Consider the following 21851-nt stretch of genomic DNA (forward strand, 5'->3'; position numbering starts at 1 on the left):
AAATGTGACTTGTGGCACTAATAATACCACCACCGTTCAAAACAGATGTGCCGCACCAATTTAAATCATAAACTGCCAAAACTCCAGCACAGTTGCTGACTGCAACAGATAAAAGCATTCGATTGATAGTGCAATTTTCTGAGAAATATGAAAGTGGTGCAGAATATTATTCTAATACTGTTTTCACAATTAAAGTTGCGAAAAAAACAGGGTCAACTATATCAGGCCCTTCAAATCCCGAAAACATAAAATGAAATACAATTCACAAAGAGATGCTTGCTTGTGTTTATAAGTGAATATCTATAATTGCTTATGTTCTGGATAAAAATAATGTGGCTATGGGAAAACATCACTCCTCCCACAGTACATGCACTGACCAAACAAGTAAAACACACACAGGGATGATATTTTAAGAACCTTGAAACCAACTGCAGCTCTTTTCCAGGCAATCCCTGGCTTATATGCCCTAGAAAATATGTCTTGATTCATTCCTAAATTGTTTCAAAACTTTTTTATTATATGCAAATTAAGAAAATAAGAAACAATACTATTTCACAGAGAATATTCATTTACCTTGTCTCTGGCACTTATTGGTTATTGTTGTGTACCTGGGACCTAAAGACAAACATCTGCATGCCAGTCCTAACACCAAAGTAACTAAATTTAGAAAGCAATTATGAATCTCTAATTTTACTTTAAGTTTACATTTTCTACAACTGGAGGTGAAGGCTACAAAATCCTAAGTATAGTGCTTCCTAGATCTTCCACTTTCTGACAAGCCAGATCGGCCAGATATGTCCATCACTGAGACAGGTAGGGAACACAAGAGGATGGGATGTAAACATGTTCCTGGGCCTCTGGCTTGTCTGGTAAGTGCATAGTGTGTATTCCCTTCTATCCCAGATCAAGCATTTTAGCATCTGCAGGAGATAGAGTACCTGAACTCTTCCAGGCAAGATGACGATCACTTGACCTATCCCAGAAGTCATCCAACTCCTGCCTTTCCCTTTATCTAGAGGTAGAACAGGCAGCCTCCCCTCTGGTCAGCGTTTGCTCCCTCTGATCTCTAAGAACCCCAGCTAAAGCGTAGCCTTTCTCCCTCACCTTTGGCTGGGTGACTCCATATCCGGTGACATAGTGATTTTCCTCTGCATTCTAGCATGTAATAACCAGGCATGTCAGCAACCACTTTCAACAGCTCAGCCATCACTCTAGCCCCATCGACTTTACACAAAAACTCATCGTGTGCTTCTTCAGCTCTTTCATAGAATCACATAAAACTTCACTTTCCAATAAAGAACCGAAGAAAGGAAAAGAGAAACCCTAAATCTAATGAAATGCAATATTTGTCCCAGTAATATTATTTTAAAAGTTAACTCCTATGATTTATCACCAACAACAATTTCTGTTTCTATGGAGCATGATAATTTGGAAGTTTAATTTTAAACATGTATGGATATTCATAATAAAAAATACCTGCACCGAGCTACATTTCTAAATACTTTAATAAAGTCATTTATTTTTAATGAGAATTTCATGTATACATATAATGCATTTTGATGAACTCTAATCTCTGTTCCCTTCTTCCAATTCCTTCCCATTCCTTCAAACTTTCCCACCCCGATTGTTTAAGTCCACGGAATCTGAATCCCTTTGGTGCTAACTCTGTGTGCATCCTGTCTAGGTATCAAAGCCTACATTGAAGAAAACTGACTCTTCCTCTCTCAGAAGCCATCAACTTCTTGCAGTTCCCCTGTTAGCACTGTGTGAGCCCCACTCCCACCCATGTCTGGATGGCTCTAGTGTTGGACCTGTGCAGTCGCAGCCTTGGTAATGTCATGTGTGCAATGAACCAGCCAAGTCAGAAAAACAGTCTCACTGAAGTCATGCCTGATCTCTGGCTTACAATCTCTCTACCACATTTGCCATGGTAACCCCCAGCCTTGAAGGGAAACGGTATGATAAAGATGTCCCACTTAGGGCTCAGCACACTGCCTTATCCGCTGTCTTAGTCTCTAAACGTGGACCATTTGCGGCTTTCCACATTAAGTAGCATCTACTGCACAAAGATGAAGGCTGAGAGAGGCACGGGTCTGTGGTTATAAAGGAATGACTTAGGAGCTGGCTTAGTGCTCGTGGCTAGTCATAGAACAATGGCAGTGGGTTCAATTTCAGGAATGTGCTTGGAGTCTTACTGTTCAAGTGAAATCAAAATGACTGGTGATGCTCGATATTGTCAATTACATGGGATTTGGAACCATCCTGGAAGCAAATCTCTTGGTTAGTCTAGGAGGAATTTTTTCTATGATAAATTACTAAAGTGGGACGGCCCGCCCCAATGTGGGCAGCAGGATTTCATGGGCTTCAGTGCCAAAACAAAGTCCAAAGGAGAAAGGGGTTAGGGAGGAGCACCCATCTTCTCTCTGTATCCTGACTGGGGGTTGCTGTGTGACCAACCACCAGCTCAGACTCCTGCCACCATGACCCCTGTGAGAGGATGAGATGGCCCCTGGAGCCATTGGCCCAGATAACCCTTTCTTTCCTTGAGCTTGTTGTGTCAGGGGATCTCATCACAGACAATAATGAGACAATTTCATCCATGACTACTCTCATCTCCTATTATCAGAGATAACTAAGAGGTGATATATGTTCTCAGATCCACTTGTGAGCCTGGTAAGCACACGGTGAAGCGGAATGACCTGGGAGATGCACTCTGAGCTCCAGCTCCTCCTGTGTTGTAAGTGTCCACTGACCTTAGCTGCGTTACTGTGCTTGGCGTCTGTGGCCACCACCAAGCACTAATATAAACGCCAACTGAATGTTCCTTTTACTTTCCACAAACTCAAGGAAGGCACATATGATCTTCTAAGAACAGAATTGATTTTTGCCCTAGATGCGTAGCACTTAACTGAGAAAATAACAGAAGAGTTAAAGATGGGAACTTTTTACTTACAAACATAATTTTAAAAAACTGTCAAAGAAAAGGTAAATTTAGGAAGTATCTCCAATTAGTTCATCAATAACAAGACAATTGTGAATTTGGTCCAGTCTGGTTTTAGCTAATTTTTAAGTCTGTCTTAAATACCATACTATACATTTCACTGTGGTAAGAAAGAATGCTTCAGTGGGAACAACAATAGCGAGTACATTGCATAAAGCCAACGCTTACAGTCATTAATATGAAAGTTCAGTGCTTTATCAAGAAGATATGTTCAGGTGCTGTATCACAGAATTCCAACAAGGTCAAAAGAGTTAAAATTAACCAATAGTGAGAGGATACATATGTATTCACTAATTCATTTGGACTGAAAAATAAGCAATACTAAGAGAAAAAGGTTTACTATATGAATAAATACTGTAAAGAGTTGAGCATTAATTTCATTTAATGATAAACACTATACTGTTTACACTTTAATCACAAATGTTTGTGCTTTTGGCCCAACACAATGAAGAGTCAAAAGTTACAAGACTTGATAAAATTTAAATGAAAAAAACATTTATAGCAATATCCCTAAAATTATCATCAATTCTAGAATGACACAGCAATCAGGATTCTGTTACCATGCCTACCACTGCTAAAACTGGTGCGATTCATCTGAACACTAACAAAACACACTAAGTCCATTACAGTTAGTCAGAATCAGAATTCTCATGTGCATCGTCACTAATGGTGGAAAAAGTTCTCAGGCCTTGCTGTCTCGCAGTTCTAAGTTGGTGCAAATGTTCTTTCATGTCTGGAGAAATATGGAAGATTCTTCCTTCTATGCCAGGCACTGCAATTACTCCTGATGGTTCATCTGTTTCTTCCTCAAAGGCTAGAAATGCAATAGATCAGTTAAAATATGCATGTTCTCCAAATAGATATTTTAAAGTCATAACTAAAGCTTTATTAGAACATACAAATAGAAATTTATAAACAGTAGTGAAATTTTGTTTTCCATCGTCACGGTCAGAATTCATTTATGAATAAAAGTACATTAAACATGTTATGAAATTTATAAACAAAAATGCATCAATTCATTTTGACTTTAAGATATTTTATACTCAATAAATATTTGACTAAATAGGCTTACCTATATTTGAACATTATACAGTGTATGCACATATGGAAATACTACATGATACACATGATAGAATTGTACGTCAACTTTTTAAACCTTTAAAGTATTGCTACACATTGTTGCAAAAGGATTTACTTGATAATTATCTTTTTAAGTGTTTTAGAATTTTGTACATGAGTACTCTATTTACATCATTTCTGTCTCTCTTCCCATGGCAGGAGATCCCATCCCGCCACCCCCTCCAAAATTCATCATACTTTTTAAATTATTGTTAAATATATGGTTGGTGGGCGGATGGGTTTTACAGCCTGCTGAGTCTATTTAGTGGTGATCATATGTGACAGCTGTCATTTTGTCTTCCATTTTACATTTCTGAAAAATAATTAGACAAAAAGTATGGCCCAATATATTAAAAGAACTCTTTTGTTAAAAAAAATGAAGATAATTCATTTTACTTCCAAAAGGTATAATTATAACTTCCAGAACTTGGATATATTTAGGAATATAATTATTTATCAAAGAATCAGCCAATTATAAAACTAATTATGATTTGATAAGATTTGTCTTGAATTGTTATTGAAGTGACCTTAGAAAATTAAGATTCTAAACTCAGTAAGTGGGGATCTGTATGCCAAGGCATAGCATCTATCAAGTAGGACAAGACAAAATGTTCAATTAGACAGAAGTAAGCTAATTTGGCAGGTTATAATTTTTTCGTCTGGATTAGAAGGTAATGTTGAAGACTGTGAGCAGAACAGCCTGAAAAGGAGACAGTTTTCTAGACCGTCTCTGTTCTCCATGGCTTTGGATGCCTGTGAGGTCCCTGTGACTCCACTCCGTCGCATCTGTCATTTCACCTTGGAAAACACGGGCTCATTTTTATTTTCTTCACACGTCCTCAGACACCAGGACGCCCACCTAAAGACCAGAATCTAAGAAACATTTACTCAAGCAGTAGCACATGAAATGAGACTGTCCTGTCACCTGTGAGGGATGGTGATTTGTTTGTTGTCATGATCAAACTCATCCGATGGCCTGAAAGACACTTCTTCTTTCCTTGCAAAATTTTTATTGATTCAAAGTGATTCATGACAACTGTTGACAGCACCTGAGCGGTCTCAGGGTCAAACATCCGAGGGCAACTTCTAAACATGCTGTAGCCATCCTTCCCCTGAAATGCCAAAACAGAACTCAGGTTCTAAGCCAGGAGTAATAAATAAAGCAGACATAGATTTTAAATTTATCCCAGCGTTGAAAGTAATTCCTTACCTTTGTACATAATGACATTTCCTTAAACCTGAGTTAATATACTTTAAATAGTTGTCCTACTACATAAATCTAGACATGGTGGCTGTGACTCTGTTGTGGCAACTCAGAGTTTAACGGCCATGAGAATAAGTCCCCTACAGTCTCCAAAAGTGGTTGTGGAATAACATTAACAAAGAGGGCCATTAGAATGATATTGAAGAATCTAATCGGAAAATTTTTCTGTGTGTGTGGTTTTTCAAGACAGGGTTTCCCTGTGTAGCCCTGGTGGTCCAGAAACTTACTCTGTAGACCAGGCTGGCCTCAAACTCAGAGATCTACCTGCTTCTGCTTCCTGAGTGCTAGCATTGATGGCTTGTGCCACCACTGTCAGCTCTAATCTGAAACTTACTTAAGGGCTCTCAGAATTAGAACACACAATCAATGCATCTTACAAAGTTCCTCACGCTCCGTAGTCCAGATCAAATGGAGGCAAACACACCAAATTCATATGTAAAGTCCTTAAAACTTAGTCATCTACATTTCATTCTAAGTAACAGTAATATATAAATAATTAAAATATATCTAAAAAGAAATACTAATTGTTTTAGGACTATTTATCACTAAATTTGAATTTAGCAATCCAGTTTAGCACTTTGGGCTATATAATTATGGCTATATTTGCTAGTCATTTAGGGAACAGAATTGATATGCATAGATTTTAGAGGGCCTATATTTTTAAATCTGATAATACTGACCAGTGTAATTGTGCTTGTATACTGAGAGATAAATTTTATTCAATTCATGAATCATAAAAATGCAATGGAAACATTTATTATTTTCTAAGTGTCTATATTCATGACAGGAAACTTAAATGTGTGTGGGTATAAGAATGTTTATTAGCACCAAACAATCAGTTTTCTTAAAACATTTCAGAAGTAAGTGTTCTTACATTTGCAATGTACTCCTTAATGGCCAGGAGATAGGCTTTCTTTCTCTGTAAGTACTGTCCTTGAACTTTCACGGTGTCTCTTATGACTCGATGGCCTGGTTCTGCATCTGGATCAAATCCAAATTCTATCCCAGCAACTTGAGGAAACCTGAAATGCAAAAACGACTTCTTCTCACCTAGTTCTGCACCATACTCATAATAAGTGAGAGAATGCTGCACCTGGTTAGCATCTCCCCTCAGGCTGCCTGACAGGCAGGATGCACACAGGCTGTGTGCACCTGAACAGAACCTGCCAAGTGAACTTTGGTTTCAAAAAGTCAAATAATAAAAGCAACTCTAAATAATTCTATCCTTATATCCTTGTATGTAAAGAGAAACTTCAAGAATTTCTGTTCTCCTACAATTCTGAATTCCTGTGAGATCACTGCCTCAATTTCCATCCTGTTACTAAAAGGATACAAAAAATAAAATACAACATATATGTGTCTTCAAAATGCTGTCTAACTACAGGCCCTCATAAGCTTCAGAAACACCTGACACTCCTACTAATATTTATTATTACTCCCATCTTTAAAAATGACTCTCTAGTCTTGGTAACACAGACTGAGAATTTGAGAGACTGAGGCAGGAGGATCACAAATTCAAGACCAGCATGGATTACAATGTGAATCTGAGGTCCTCCTGGCAAACTTGGTGAGTAGGTAGGTCCTGGATCAAAATAAGTGGTTGGGGGTGGTTGGGGTTTATAACTCAGTGCTAAAATATCCATCTTAAATACTTGAGGCTAATGAGATTTTTCTAATATAAACCATGAATACTGTCATCTATTGTATATCAGCCTTTGAGCTAAGACCAAATGAGGAATACTAGAACAGCCCTAAGTAGGAGACAAATAATTCACCCAGACAATGGTTTTGAAAGGTAAGCACTGTCTGTGTGAGACAGATGCTAACGGAGTAAAGCCCCGCCCCGAGGGCAGCTGTAAACAAACCTTCACTACTCTCTTCTGCAACTGTCCCCACTGCTCTCCTTAGCCTTTGGGGAAGTAGGAGATAATGCTGGTGACATTTGGTCCCTCTGCCTACTCTGGTCTGTGCCTGCCTTCTTTCCCTTTCCTGCTGCACCTATCTGTTCCTTTTTGATGCCACATTAAAAAGCACCTCCTGAGCCGGGCGGTGGTGGCACACACCTGTAATCCCAGCACTCTGGGAGGCAGAGGCAGGCGGATTTCTGAGTTCGAGGCCAGCCTGGTCTACAGAGTGAGTTCCAGGACAGCCAGGGCTATACAGAGAAACCCTGTCTCGGAACAAAAAAAATAAATAAATAAAAATAAAAGCACCTCCTGGCCTGTTCTAGTGCACCAATCTGTACCAAGTTCTAGGCAAGCATCATTTCAGTCATAAAACAATATGGTGAAATCAGCACAATTAATACTCAGCATAGCTGTGCTAGGACTAGAAATATAGATAGATAGGAATTCCCTAATATTCCTTCCTCTGACCTTTGATATAGTGGGAAATCACTAAGCAAAGCACCAAGACTATTAAACAATAAAAATCATGGTTATAAACCTGCTGAACCAATATTTTTACTATGGTTCTAAATTCCTGGACCACAATATTATTTAATGTAGGAAAAAAAACTTAATCATGGATTTTTAAATTTTTCAATTAAAGAAACTTTTGCTTGAAAAACAAAGACCTTAGACTTCCAATATGTCTTTAAGTCACTACTACAATCTTACTGCCACCTATATACACAGTCCATCAAACCTCATGATGCCCTGACTACAGAGAGACAACACAAAGAAAATGAGAAGAAAAAGCCAAGTGGTTCTACTGACAGAAAAAAAATAGTAAGTTGCTTTTCATAAAAATCAGAGAAGTGTAAGAAGAGTAGACACACAAAAGAAGAACAGATTTTAACTGAAGACTGAGTAGTGTTGGACCGCAGCAGAGGACATTATAATCAGGAATGGTGACAGATGATGACAAGGACCTGGTGTGGCTATATAGAGAGGCCAACCATGAAAAGGAGAATGGTGGCTTGATAAGAGCTCAAAGAATTAGAAACAAAACCAACATCTTTCTCCATCTCCCACTGAGTTAAGAGGAAAACAGAGGCAAGAAAGAAAAGAGAAAGGAAAAGGGGGAAGAGAGGGAGAGAAGAATGAAGGACAGGAGAGAGAAAAGGAGAAGGGGGAAGAAGAGAGAGAGAGAGAGACAAAGTCTCAGCCATCTTAGGCTCACTAGATATGTTCTATACAATTACAGTTTGCACCCCTGTTGTGAGTCATCCATGAGTGGACCACACCCACCACCCATGAGTCCATCACTTCTGGGCAGAACGAACAGGACAATAAATGAGTGAACTGTCATATGCAGGTCCAGAAAAGGATGAGGATCTGAGAGATCGCTAAGCTGGTAGTAAAGGTACTAATGTTTTTAAGCCCAGCAGCTGCCATTATAGCGGATGCAGGAAGGAGCATGGAGAAAGAAAACAGCACAGATGCCAGGAAGGGAGCAGTAGAACTCAAACAAAACCAAACCTCAAGCAAGAGCCTCACCCCACACTCAGGACCAGTGCAATATGACGGTAGGGGCCACAGGCACCTTAAGAGCCAGTACTGAAGGAGAGCTGATTTGCTTTGCCCACCCGATTGCCAACTCAGTTTGACCTCAATACAGGGTAGTTGAGTAAGGCCGTAGAACTGCATAGTAGCTAATTTCTTTCTTCCTGTCTAGATGACCAAAAAGATGATCCCCAAGGACACAGAAAGCTTAAAAGATACTGTGTTAAAGCTCAAGAAAGCAAACCCATAATGCCACCTGTGACTCATGCTCCCCTTTTCCTATAGTAATAATTATTAGCATGAGAATCACTATGAAAACTGAACAGATAGACTCCAGCCAGAGTCAAACACTGGCTCCCACATAGCACCAAGAAGGATCCTAAGGACTACAAAACTACATATAGACCCAGTATCTTAACCACAGCCCACATGGCAGGGCTGGACTCAGGAGCCTGAAGCTAAGTGGGTTAGGGCCTATCGAACAACATTATTACCACTCCCTAGAGAACTGAAGCAAGGCCTGAGGCTCACAAAACAGCACTCAAAATGGGTAAGGAAAAGTCCAAAAATATTCAGGAAAAGAAGAAAATCCAGGGAAACACCAAAGCATGGGGGACAGAAAGCCAAGGCTGAGATGACACAGATACTGAAACAAATCAACTATTACAATCATGCTCAGGCACGCAATCAAACCATACTTGAAACCAATGGAATAGTAGAAAGTACCTGCTCTGAAATGTAACATAAAAAGAAAATCAGGAACTGAGGAGATGACTCCAACCAGGCACTCTTGAGGATCTGAATTCTATCCCAGACCTCAGAGCCCATGACATCAGTGAGGATGTGTAACCCAAGTACTTGATAAGACAGGTGGACAGATCACTGAAGTTCACTGACTTAACCAAACCAGTGTTCTCCAGGATCTATGAGGGACCCTGTCTCACAAAATGAGATGGACAACCACCAAGATGGACTTTGAGCACTGACTTCTGTCCTCTGCATACATGCACACCTCAAAACACCCTGACACCTACCATACCTACCTGAGGGGGATAAATCCAATGAAATTTTGACTTGAAAATAAAATTAAAATTCACTGGGTAGCCTGAATAGCAGAATGGAGATTAATGTTAAAAGTCATGAACTAGAAACAAATATACTGATTAAAATTTTTAATCAGAGAGGAAAAGATTAAGGAGGAAAATATTAAATAAATAATAAGTTAATGAAGTTTCTGCTATCTTTAAGACTAGAGTCCAAGCTCTAACTATGTCATCTAAATTTCAGAAATTAAATAAAATTAAATTGATTAAACAATGAAGGAAAAACTCACAAATTCAATGGACAACATCAACAAAACTAAGCAGAAGCAAAAAAAAAAAAAACTGAGAAACGCAGAACCAGATGCATCAGAAATTATCAATGAAAATCGAACACAGAAACAACTAGAAAAGACAATGCTTTGCAAATAAAGGAAAAATAATATGAAAGAATTTATTCAGACCAATGGGAAATGATACCAAAACATTAGAAACACAAAAACAAAGAGAAAGCAACAGAAATAGGAAATATCTGGGAAAAATAGTGTTCTCTTGATTTATTTGATGTTTAATGTTTGAAATGGAAATTTGAAATACTGTATGGAACAGGCAACAGCTTTCAGGACAGCCCCCGCTCCAATTGTTTGGGGACCCACATGGAGACTTTACTGGTTAGTTTTGTGTGTCAACTTGACACAGGCTGGAGTTATCACAGAGAAAGGAGCTTCAGTTGGGGAAGTGCCTCCATGAGATCCAACTGTGGGGCATTTTCTCAATTAGTGATCAAGGGGGAAGGGCCTCTTGTGGGTGGTGCCATCCCTGGGCTGGTGCTCTTGGGTTCTATAAGAGAGCAGGCTGGGCAAGCCAGGGGAAGCAAGCCAGTAAGGAACATCCCTCCATGGCCTCTGCATCAGCTCCTGCTTCCTGACCTGCTTGAGTTCCAGTCCTGACTTCCTTTAGTGATGAGCTGCAACATGGAAGTGTAAGCTCAATAAACCCTTTCCTCCCCAACTTGCTTCTTGGTCATGATGTTTGTGCAGGAATAGAAACCCTAAGACAGAGACTGAGCCGCATGTTTGCTACATGTGTACCAGGGGTCTCGGTCCAGGCCATATAAGTTCTTTGGTTGGTGGCTCAGTCTCTGAGAGACCCCAAAGATCCAGGTTAGTTGACTCTGTTGGTCTTCCTATGGAGTTCCTATCCCCTTCAGGGTCCTGAATCCTCCCCTCAACTTTTCCATAAGAGTCCCCAAGCTCCATCCAATGTTTGGCTCTAGGTATCTGCATCTGTCTCAGTCGGCTGCTGGGTGGAGCTTCTCAGAGGACAGCTATGCTAGGCTGCTGTCTGCAAGCATAATAGAATACCATTAATAGTGTCAGGGACTGGTGCTTGCCCAAGGATAGGTCTCAAGTTGGACCAGTTATTGGTTGGCCATTCCCTTGGTCTCTGCTCCAGCTTTGTCCCTGCATTTCTTGTACACAGGACAAAACTGCAATCAAAAATTTTGTGTGTGAGTTGGTGTCCTTATTCCTACACTGGGAGTCCTACCTGGCTATAGGGGGTGGCCTCTTGAGGTTCCATATCCCCACTGGTATTCTTCTCAGCTAAGGTAAACCACACTGACTCCTAGGAGCCTCCCCTATCCCAGGTCTCTGGCATGTCCTACAGATGTCCCCAACTCGATAAGCTGCAGACTTCCCCTATCCCAGGTCTCTGGCATGTCCTACAGATGTCCCCAACTTGATAAGCTGCAGACTTCCGTTTATTCTCTTGGCCCTCTGGCCCTCTCTCCTATTTCTCACCACACCTGATCCTGACCCTCCCAATGCCCTTCCCCATCTCCTCTACAGTCAGATCCCTCCCTCCACTGCCTCCTATGACTATTCTATTCCCCATTCTAAGTGAGAGTCAAGCATCCTCTTGGGCCTTCTTTCATGCCTAGCTTTAGGTCTGTGAGGTATATCATGGGTATCCTGTACTTTACAACCAATATCCTCTTATCAGTGAGTACATACCATGCATGTCTTTTGGAGGCTGGGTTACCTCACTTGAGATATTTTCAAGTTCCATCCATTTGCCTGCAAAATTCATGGTGTCCTTGTTTTTAATCTCTGAACGATGATATTCCATTGGGTAAAAGAACCACATTTTCTGTTCTCATTCTTCGGTTGAGGGACATCTGGGTTGTTTCCAGCTTTTGACAATTACAAATAAAGCTTCTATGAACATAGTGGAGCATGTGCCCTTGTGGTACAGTGGAGTATATACCCAGGAGCAGTATAGCTGGGTCTTCAGGTGGAGCTATTTCCAATTTTCTGAGAAACTGCAAGTGCTTTCCCAAGTGGTTGTATAAGTTTACACTCAACCAGCAATGAAGGATTATTCCCCTGGATCCATTTTGATCTTAGCCATTCTGATGGTGTAAAGTGGGATCTCAGGGTTGTTTTGATTTGCATTTCTCTAATGACAAAGGATGCTAACATTTCTTTACATGCTTCTTGGCCACTTGAGATTATTCTATTGAGAATCTCTGTTTAGCTCTGTACATACCCCTTTTTAAAATTGGGTTATTTGGTTTGTTGGTGTCTGACTTCTTGAATCCTATATATATATTGGATAACAGCCCTCTGTTGGCTTCCCAACAGGGCTGACTTGTCTAGCCTCAGTGGGAAGCCAGACAAGATCAGATGTAAGGGCATCCACCATGAGAACAACAGGTAGAAGTGACAAATCTGTGGTGACACATGAAGGGAATGCTAGACAAAAGCCACAGAACACACAAAATACAGAATAAAAAAACAGAATCAAATAAAAACTCAATACTAAATATTTAAACATGTAAAAACAAAAACAATTTAGTAGAGTCAAAAGGTTTCAACTTACAAATAAAGAGAGAAATTATGAAACTAAATATAAGCCACAAATTGTATTCTATCTTATAATTATCTAATTTAAATAACAGTAACTTACATAATTTAAAAATACGTGAATACACAAAAATAAACAATCCAAAGACAAATCAACTGGGTATATTAAGCCCACAGTATACTCCAGAGCAAAGAGATGAAGAGACAAAGGATGAAAAGGGAATACATTTTTCTCATAGAATAGGCACCTAAGTATTTTAGGCTTCACAAGCCATACTGCCTTTGTCACACAAATACACAAATCTAACTCGTTATAAATTAAATCACAGAGAACACCTAAATGAATATGTCTAGTTAGGAGGAAACAAAGTTTATTTACAATAATAGAGAGACAACTGAATTAAACAACAACAAAATACTATAGATTTTTGACCCCCTTCACCTTACATAATAAAATGGCCAACTAGTCAGTATGGCACAACAAAATAAATGAAGCATTCCACATTCCTTACTAAATTTTATTGTTGGTAGAAAAGTTGAAAGTATTTAGAGGAACAGAAACATTCACCATCAATTTTTAAAAGTATATATTAGAATATACATGAAAATTTAACCAAGACAATGAAACAAATGCTCTAATATTAAAGAATGGAAATCCTACAAAACATGGTTTCTGAGTATAAACTAGGAACCAATGGCAAAGGTAACAAGAAAATCTTAGAAACTTAAATGTGTATTTATAAATAATCCATGGATATTGAAGAACATATCAAAGAAAAATTAAGTGTTCTGAGCTAAAAAGGGTAAGAATATAATAGATCAACATCTGTATAATGCCACTAAAAGAGTATTTATAGAGAAATTTGCAACACTGAATGTTTGTATTAGAAAACAATGACCTCTGTAATTAAGCTTCTCCCAGCAGAACAGTAAGGGGTGACTAATCTGAGGTGACAGAGGAAGAGTGTGCTAGGCAGAAGCCACAGGCTGTGGGAGACACAGGTGTGAGAGCGCTGTGCATCAGGAGGTACAAGATGAGGTTTTTATCAAATGAGAGAGCAGAAGAACACTTTACATATGAGACAGACAGGTGGCTTGGGTTTCAAAGGTGACACTGAGCCAGTTTAAGACTATGCCTCCGAAGTACTTGCGATCATTTGCTGTGGCCCACAGGGAACTGTGGTGTAATTTGAAGCAGAAGCATTACATTGACTACTTGTGCTTTTAGAAAAATAACTGGTGCATTAATATGTGGGCACGTGGTCCCATGGAAGGTCAGGTATAATTACCTAATCAGTTTTCAGGTGGAAGCTGATTAGCTTATATGCAGAGGTATTGTCAGAAATTTGATTAAAAGTGGATGCAAAGGTATTCTCAAATATCTTTAAATTGCATGAGAAAATACCAATATTTGGGATCAATTAAACTACTCTTCTAATTATGTATCGGGCTCAGCAAAATCAAACTAGTATTGCTTATCTTATATACCTATCTGCTAACATTGATTTCATGTTCAGGGCCTAATATTCATCTCTCCATATATACACCTATTCATTTCCCTGAAAATCATTTTTCTACCTCTAATTCTGTCTGTAAGCAGGCTAAAAATCATTGTCTCATCATTGAATTTGCCTACATGCAGACAAGGCTTTTATTTATCATACTGTACTGGTTAGTTTTTGTTAACTTGGCACAGACTATAGTCATCTGGTAAGAAGAACCTTGATTGAGATTGATCTGTGAGTGAGCCTGTAGGGCATTTTCTTGATTAATGATTGGTGTGAGAGGCTCAGCTTACTGTGGGCAGTAACACCCACCCCTGGTGTCTTAGTCAGGGTTTTTATTCCTGCACAAACATCATAACCAAGAAGCAAGTTGGGGAGGAAAGGGTTTATTGAGCTTACACTTGCACACTGCTGTTCATCACAAAAGGAAGTCAGGACTGGAACTCATGCAGGGTTGGAAGCAGGAGCTGATGCAGAGGCCATGGAGGGATGTTCCTTACTGGCTTGCTTCCCCTGGTTTGCTCAGCCTGCTCTCTTATAGAACCCAAGAGCACCAGCCCAGACATGGTACCACCCACAGGGGGCCCTCCGCGCCTTGACCACTAATTGAGAAAATGACCCACAGATGGATCTCATGGAGGCATTTCCCCAACTGAAACTCTTTTCTCTGTGATAACTCCAGCCTGTGTCAAGTTGACACACAAACCCAGCCAGTACACCTGGGTTGATGGGCCGAGGCGCCTTAAGAAGGCAGGCTAGACAAGCCACGAGGAGCAGTCATCCTCCACAGTTTGCTGAGGGTTCCTGCCCTAATTATCCCTTCAGGGATGAATGTACAATGAACTCTTGCTTCCCCAAGTTGCTTTTGGTCATGGTGATTTTAATCATGGCAACAGGAACTCTAAGATGCATGTCAATTATAAGAATTATGGTGAAAGCTGAAGGCAATTTTGGGGTAGATTCACTTGCCTCGAGTAGAGGAAGCAAACACTCGGAGAAGGAAGGGCATGTTTAGGATGAAGGTAAGTAAAAAGTTGCATCAACTGTTTTCCAATAATACTAATCTTATTTTATTAATGCCATTTAACTTGAGATTTTATTTCTACAACAATAAATAAAACTATTATTTAGCATGAACTATATGTTTTAAAGTAAATGCACTTGGAAGAATATGCAAATTGACATGTATTACCTCACATAGTCACTGTGTATTAAGCACACTCAACTTTCATCATTTTTAAAGAATATAATGTATCCCAATTAACTGTAGTCATCATGCTGTATAATAAATCTCTGGAACTATCCCTCCTATCAACTGTAAGTTTATGCCCCTGGACTAATATCTCTACACTCCAGCTCTGGCAATCTCCATTCCACTCTATAAATGAAATAAGATTTTGAGGCTCCATCTTTAAGAACATGTAAGGCAGTAAGATTATTTTTGAGAGCAAACTTTACAAAAGGATAAAGACAGATGCATCTGAAGAAGACAGACGAATGGCCAATAAGTACATGAAAAATGGTCAACATCAACAGCCATCAGAGGGACGCCAAGCAGCATCCCAAGCCATCATGTTAACTAGGACAGACAGCAGGGAGGGTAACGCGGGCTGACAGGGAAGTGGAGAAACTGAAGCCTCTGGGTGACATCCTGCGGGGACAATGGTAAGGCGGTGCATTCACTCTGGAAAGCGGCCTGTCAAGGTCCATATGACTCAGCACCTTGAATCCGACATGCACTGGATACCTGAGAGCCCAACCAACCTTGCACATGCATTTTCACAGCAGCAGTGTTTATAATGGGAGAAAGATCTGAAGTGTCCATCAACTGATAGATGAGTGAGTGTTATTATCCACACATGGGATGTTACTCGGCAATAAACAGAAAAAAGTACTAATGCATACTATAACATGGATGAACCTTGAAATCATGCTCAGTGAAAGAAGCTCTCAAAGGGGTCACATTACAGGACTGGCTCCTGTAACTGGAAATACCAGGTAACCAGGGAGATTAAAGGAGACCACGCTTGCCCAGAGCTGAGGCTTGGGAGGAAAGCGAAAGTGACTGGCGATGAGCAGTTCCTTTGCAGAGTGATAAAATGTTCTTGAATTGATTCTGACAATAACTGTACAACCCTGAAAAGCTAGGACACTGTACAGATTAAGTGGATGAATCGTATGGTATGTAAATGTTCCTATACATATTTTAACCAAATATGTTGGTTAATATGTTGACATAGTAATTTATGAAAGCATAAAGTGTTTCTCTGACTTCTTTCTCCAAAGGATTTCTTTCATATTTTTTCAGCACTGTGGTGGCCTAGGTGTAATATGACAATACCTAGATGATAATATTCTCAGATGCCTGCTTTAAGGTTATAACACAAAGAAGAAGCAGCCATGCAGCTGAGTCTACTCCCTTAGTCTCATCTAAGAATTCTAGTGAGATCTGGATATGAAATCTAAACAGCAAAGTAGTACTTTATTTTTCAAATAATCTGAAGGGAGTGAAAAACTGGGTCTGGTACTTAAATACTGAAATTCAGTAATACATAAATATACTTGCATATAACTAAAAGTAATGCTGATTTTTAATAATGGCTTACTTTTTATTTTTATAATGGCATACCAAAATTTTGTCACTCTCAAAATCCTTTAGTAAAAAAATAAGAATTAGAGATTCTTTTAAGTTATACTTGCATGTTAACATTAACATTTTTAAACGTGTCTTTGTATAGTCCCATTGTAACATTAACTACCTCTCTTAGCAGCCGCACACGAACGTACCTCCCATCCAGAGCTGGGTACTTGTAGACCCCGTTTTCAAGTGCCTCCAGCAGCTGTGCACCCGTTGCTCTGACAACTAGAACTGGGTCCACGATGGGGAGTATGGTCAAAAGGTCATGCAGAGTGAAATTCCCTGGCGGGTGTATCCTGTCAGACCTGAGAGTGCCTACAGTGGTGCCAAAGAGGGGAGGCTTTAGTTTTCTCCATCCAGCAGTACTTGGATGACTCGGTGTTACATATGAATTTCAACTCTTACTTCCCTAGAACAAAACACCGAATCTGGTTTCTAATGTCGGCCTCACATTTACTTCCGGTTTCATTTTACATACAACATATTCATTAGAAGATCTGATTTCATGTTAACTACCACGTTCTTCTTAACTAAAAGTTGTAATATTACAACTGGAAAGCCTCTGCCCTCTCTCCCTACGTCCACAGAACAAGACCTATCAATTGCAGAAAGGAGATCTTTACAGGAAGCAACTACAAAAAACTTCACTCTTGGGAAAAAAATGCTTTCATGGACAATTCTAAACCATTCATATGTAAAGTTAAGACCATTTGTAATATCCATGAAGAACAGAATTCTAAGAAGTTTATCGTTAGGATAAGTGGGGTTACACTGTAAACTTTGCAGAGCAGAAGGCAGAAGCTGAAATGGAGTCAAACCCAAGGCCTGCTACACACCAGGCCAGAGCTCTTCCACTGAGCTCCGGCTCCACCCTACAGTCTACCCTGGAAAATCAGGGACCCGGTCTCTGCAGTTAGATAATGGCTGAGGTTCTCAGTCATGGCATAGGAACTGAAGTTGTTTTCAGAGGATTGTTTTTAATTTTCTATAGACTCTTAAAGTCTTAAAACTCTTAAGTCTACCAACTTTAGACAAAAACAGAGAGGCTAAGAGCAAAGCCCTGTCACTCAAGCAGAAAACCCTTCCCATGTCCTTATTAAAGAGGTAAGAAGGCAAGACTGGTCAAAAAGCAAGTACTTCCAATGAAAGACTTAAATCTACTGCTTTTCGTTTAGTCAAAGTGGAATAGCACAACAGGTTTAAGACAGATGAGTGACAGGTGCTGTCTTCATAGAAATTTCATTGACAAACTGAACTCCAGAATCTGATTCCAAATACCCAATCATGGCAGGAGATGGGTAGCTGAACTCATGAAATTAATAACATTTCTAAGTCAGACTTTATAAATCTTAAAAATGCCTACTATTACTACAAGTTCTGGAAACCTGGGTTTGGTCATTTCGTGTCCTCTTGATGTCACTCTAAAGTTACCTGAATTAAGGAGTGCCACGTCAGCATGTGTGGCCTCTAGCATCGCATTAGTCACCAGGTTGCCAAGGTTGCTCTCACATCTTCTTACAGTAATTTCACGGCCATCCAATTCCATGTCGATTGGGCAGAGAACTTCTTCTAACATATACTAAACGAAGGAAAATAGCTTTCTAAAGTCAGTATTCCTTGTGTTTTTTCAATTTTTAAAATTGATTTTTTTCTACTTGACCACCTTTTTCCTTCCAGTTATTGTGATACCGCAATATCAAAGGAATACCAAAACACTAACCATCCAACAGCAATTCTCTTTTAGACTATGTAATAAGCCACGTTACCATGTAGTTTTGAAGCCTTTATCCCAGCCTTTTAGAACCAGAAACCTGTTATAAAAATATGTAATATTCATTACAACAAGCTGACCCAATAAGAAACAGCTAATTACTTCTGACTGGAGCATAACAAGAAGCCTCTGTTTCTTATAGAATTAACACATGTACCAAAGATGCTATGAAATAATAAATACATATATATCAATATAGCATGGCCTATGTTTCACAAATCCCTCACAAAAGTAACACACACACACACATACATACACACTTTCAAATAGCTAAAGTTTGCCCAACATGCTTAGAGTCCTAGGAAAAAGGCAATCCTTAAGTGCCTGATGACAAAGGTTTAAAATATCTAAGTAAAAGAGAAGTGTGGAAAGGCATATTTTTAATACAAATTGTTACAAAAATCACCTGTGCTTTTATACTAATCTAGTGCTTAACAAAATTATCAATCTCTTTATTATAGACAAACACTTGCAAAATTTGAGTACAGAAAAAGATTTTATTCATATCAGTTAAAATAAACAGAAATGTTACAGTGGGTCTAAATTCCTTTTATTATTTCCATTTCTAAGATAGCTCATTATTAAAATGTAAATACTGTGAAATCAAGAAGACTGAGCTCCATTGTATATATATACCACAGTTTCTGTATCCATTCCTCTGTTGAGGGACATCTGCATTCTTTCCAGCTTCTGGCTATTATAAATAAGACAGCTATGAACATAGTGGAGCATGTATCCTTATTACATGTAGGAGCACTTTCTGGTTATATGCCCAGGAGTGGTATAGCTGGGTCCACAGGTAGTACTATGTCTAATTTTCTGAGGAATCACCAAACTGATTTCCAGAGTGGTTTTACAAGCTTGCAATCCCACCAACAATGGAGAAGTTCCTCTTTCCCCACATCCTCTCCAGCATCTGCTGTCCCCTGAGTTTTTCAACTTAGCCATTCTGACTGGTGTAAGGTGGAATCTCAGTGTTGTTTTGATTTGCATTTCCCTGATAACTAAGGATGCTGAACATTTCTTTAGGTGCTTTAGAGCCATTTGAGTTTCCTCAGTTGAGAATTCCCTGTTTAGCTCTGTACCCCATTTTTAATAGGGTTATTATACACAATGGAGTACTATTCAGCTACTAAAAACAATGAATTCATGAAATTCTTAGGCAAATGGATGGAACTAGAAAGTGTCATCCTGAGTGAGGTATCCCAGTCACAAAAGAAAGCACATGGTATGCACTCACTAATAAGCGGATGCTAGTTCAAAAGCTCAAAATAAACAAGTTGCAATTCACCCAGCACAGGAAGCTCCAGAAGAATGATGACTTAAGTGAGGGAGCTATGGTTCCTCTGAGAAACGGAACAAAATACTCACAGGAGTAACAAGGGAAACAATGTGTGGAGCAGAGACTGAAGTAAAGGCCACCCAGCGAGTGCCCTACCTGGGGATTCATCCTATAAATAGTCAGCAAACCCCGACACTACAATGAGAAGCATGTACCAAAAGGAGCATGCCATGGCAGTCTCCAGAGGGGACCTGCCAGAGCCTTACGAATTCAGAAGCAGAAACTGGCAACCAAGCTTGGACTGAGCTTGGGGTCCCCAACGGAGGATCTGGAGGTTGGTCCGGAGGAGTTGAAGGGGTTATAGCCCCATGGGAAAAACAATGACTTCAGACACCCAGACACCCCAAGACTCCCAGGGACTGAATCATCAACCAAGGGGTATATACATGGTTCCAGCCAAAAATGTGGCAGAGGAATGCCTTGTTGGGCATCAGTGGGAGGAGTGGTCTTTGGTCAGGTAAAGGCTCAATAGAGGCCCCAACAAAGGGAAACAGATTGGGGGGTAAGTTGGGGGGGAGGTGGGAGTGTGTCGGGTAGAGGGGCATATACATGGAGGCAGGGGGAGGGAGGAGGGGGAGGGAATCCTTGGGGAGGGGGGCTTTTGGGAGGGGGAAATTGGGAAAGGTTTTCCCATTGGCAATGTAAATGAAGAAGATACTCAATAAAAAAATGAAAAAAAAAAAGAAGACTGAGCTCCAGATAATTTATAAATATGAAAAGTAAAAAAACCATCATTTCAAATATGAACTGCTCAACCTGTATTTGCTAAATAACCAATTCTATTTCCCTACAATAACACTTTTGATGATCAAGTCTTATGAAGTTATGAAAATAAAATTAATAAGCTCTTATAACAAGGTTACCATATATAGAGTATTAGAAATAAATCTAATTTATTAAATTCCTCTTGTTATTATTTACCAAGTCAAAATAAAACATAAGTTGATTGTAAATTTAAAAAAATAGAAAACTATTACAAATTTATTGTGACTGAAGATGCTTTTTTAGTATTTCTCATCAATCACGGGCTATGATGCGGTCTACAACGCTGTCTAAAATGCCTGTGTGATCTACTCACACGTCTCTGAACAACACAATAATCCTCACCCACCTGTATGTTTTGAGTAAAATCTCTTACTATTGCTTTGATATATGAATCTTCTTCCACATAGCTCAAAATGTCCACTTTCTCAAATACATACTGGAAAGAGGCATCAAACAGCTGTATATCTATTTTTGTCAGATTTTTAAAATCAGATCCACTTTTGACAATCCAAGTCTCATTTACTTTCTTGATCCCATATTCATGGTCATGGCCACCCAGAATTAAATCAAGCCCTTCTGCGTTCTGGGCAAGCCTTGTGTCATTTTTCCACTTCATATGCGTCATGGCAATCACAAGATCAGCTCCTTCTGCTCTGAGCTCCAGGGCTAGCTCATTAGCAGCTTCCACATAATCTTTATAGTTTACGTTGGCCTTATTAACTGTGGCCAGAGTATCAAGCCAATCTTCTTCAACTAGTCCCATTAAGCCAATTTTCCGATTGTTCCAGTTAACTATCTTTTTGACTGTACCATGTCCAAGAGGCTCAGATGTAAATCTGTCATGGACATTACTGAGGAACCATGTAAAGTGCATTTGTTTCATATACTCTTCCAAAATATCAACGCCAAAATCAAACTCATGGTTTCCTAAAATTAAAAACAAAATACATAAAAAGTTAAGTTTAAATCACAAGAATGTTTTTCCATTCCAGCTTCCAATAAGGGCAAGACATTATGTTGAGAGAGAGCATTTTGAACACATGTCTATTTAATTAACCCAACTTTCACTTACAAATGCCATGATTTTTAGAGG

The 21851-nt window shown here is 39.4% G+C and overlaps 1 protein-coding gene across 1 annotated transcript in view; it reads right to left on the reverse strand.

The window, feature by feature from the left end:
• Positions 1 to 3630: 3630 nt before the first annotated feature.
• Positions 3631 to 21851, reverse strand: part of LOC127667027 (snake venom 5'-nucleotidase-like) — a 54672-nt gene continuing 36451 nt past the window's right edge. Inside the window, exons 3-8 of the mRNA XM_052160043.1 lie at positions 21105 to 21685; positions 18312 to 18459; positions 17030 to 17195; positions 6259 to 6406; positions 5046 to 5232; positions 3631 to 3815 (exon numbers count right to left, since the gene is read on the reverse strand). Of these exons, the coding sequence (XP_052016003.1) occupies positions 3631 to 3815; positions 5046 to 5232; positions 6259 to 6406; positions 17030 to 17195; positions 18312 to 18459; positions 21105 to 21685 (1415 nt within the window). The remainder of the gene's footprint in view (positions 3816 to 5045; positions 5233 to 6258; positions 6407 to 17029; positions 17196 to 18311; positions 18460 to 21104; positions 21686 to 21851) is intronic.

The sequence above is a fragment of the Apodemus sylvaticus genome, chromosome 16, assembly GCF_947179515.1.
Source record: "Apodemus sylvaticus chromosome 16, mApoSyl1.1, whole genome shotgun sequence".
Classification (NCBI taxonomy): domain Eukaryota; kingdom Metazoa; phylum Chordata; class Mammalia; order Rodentia; family Muridae; genus Apodemus; species Apodemus sylvaticus.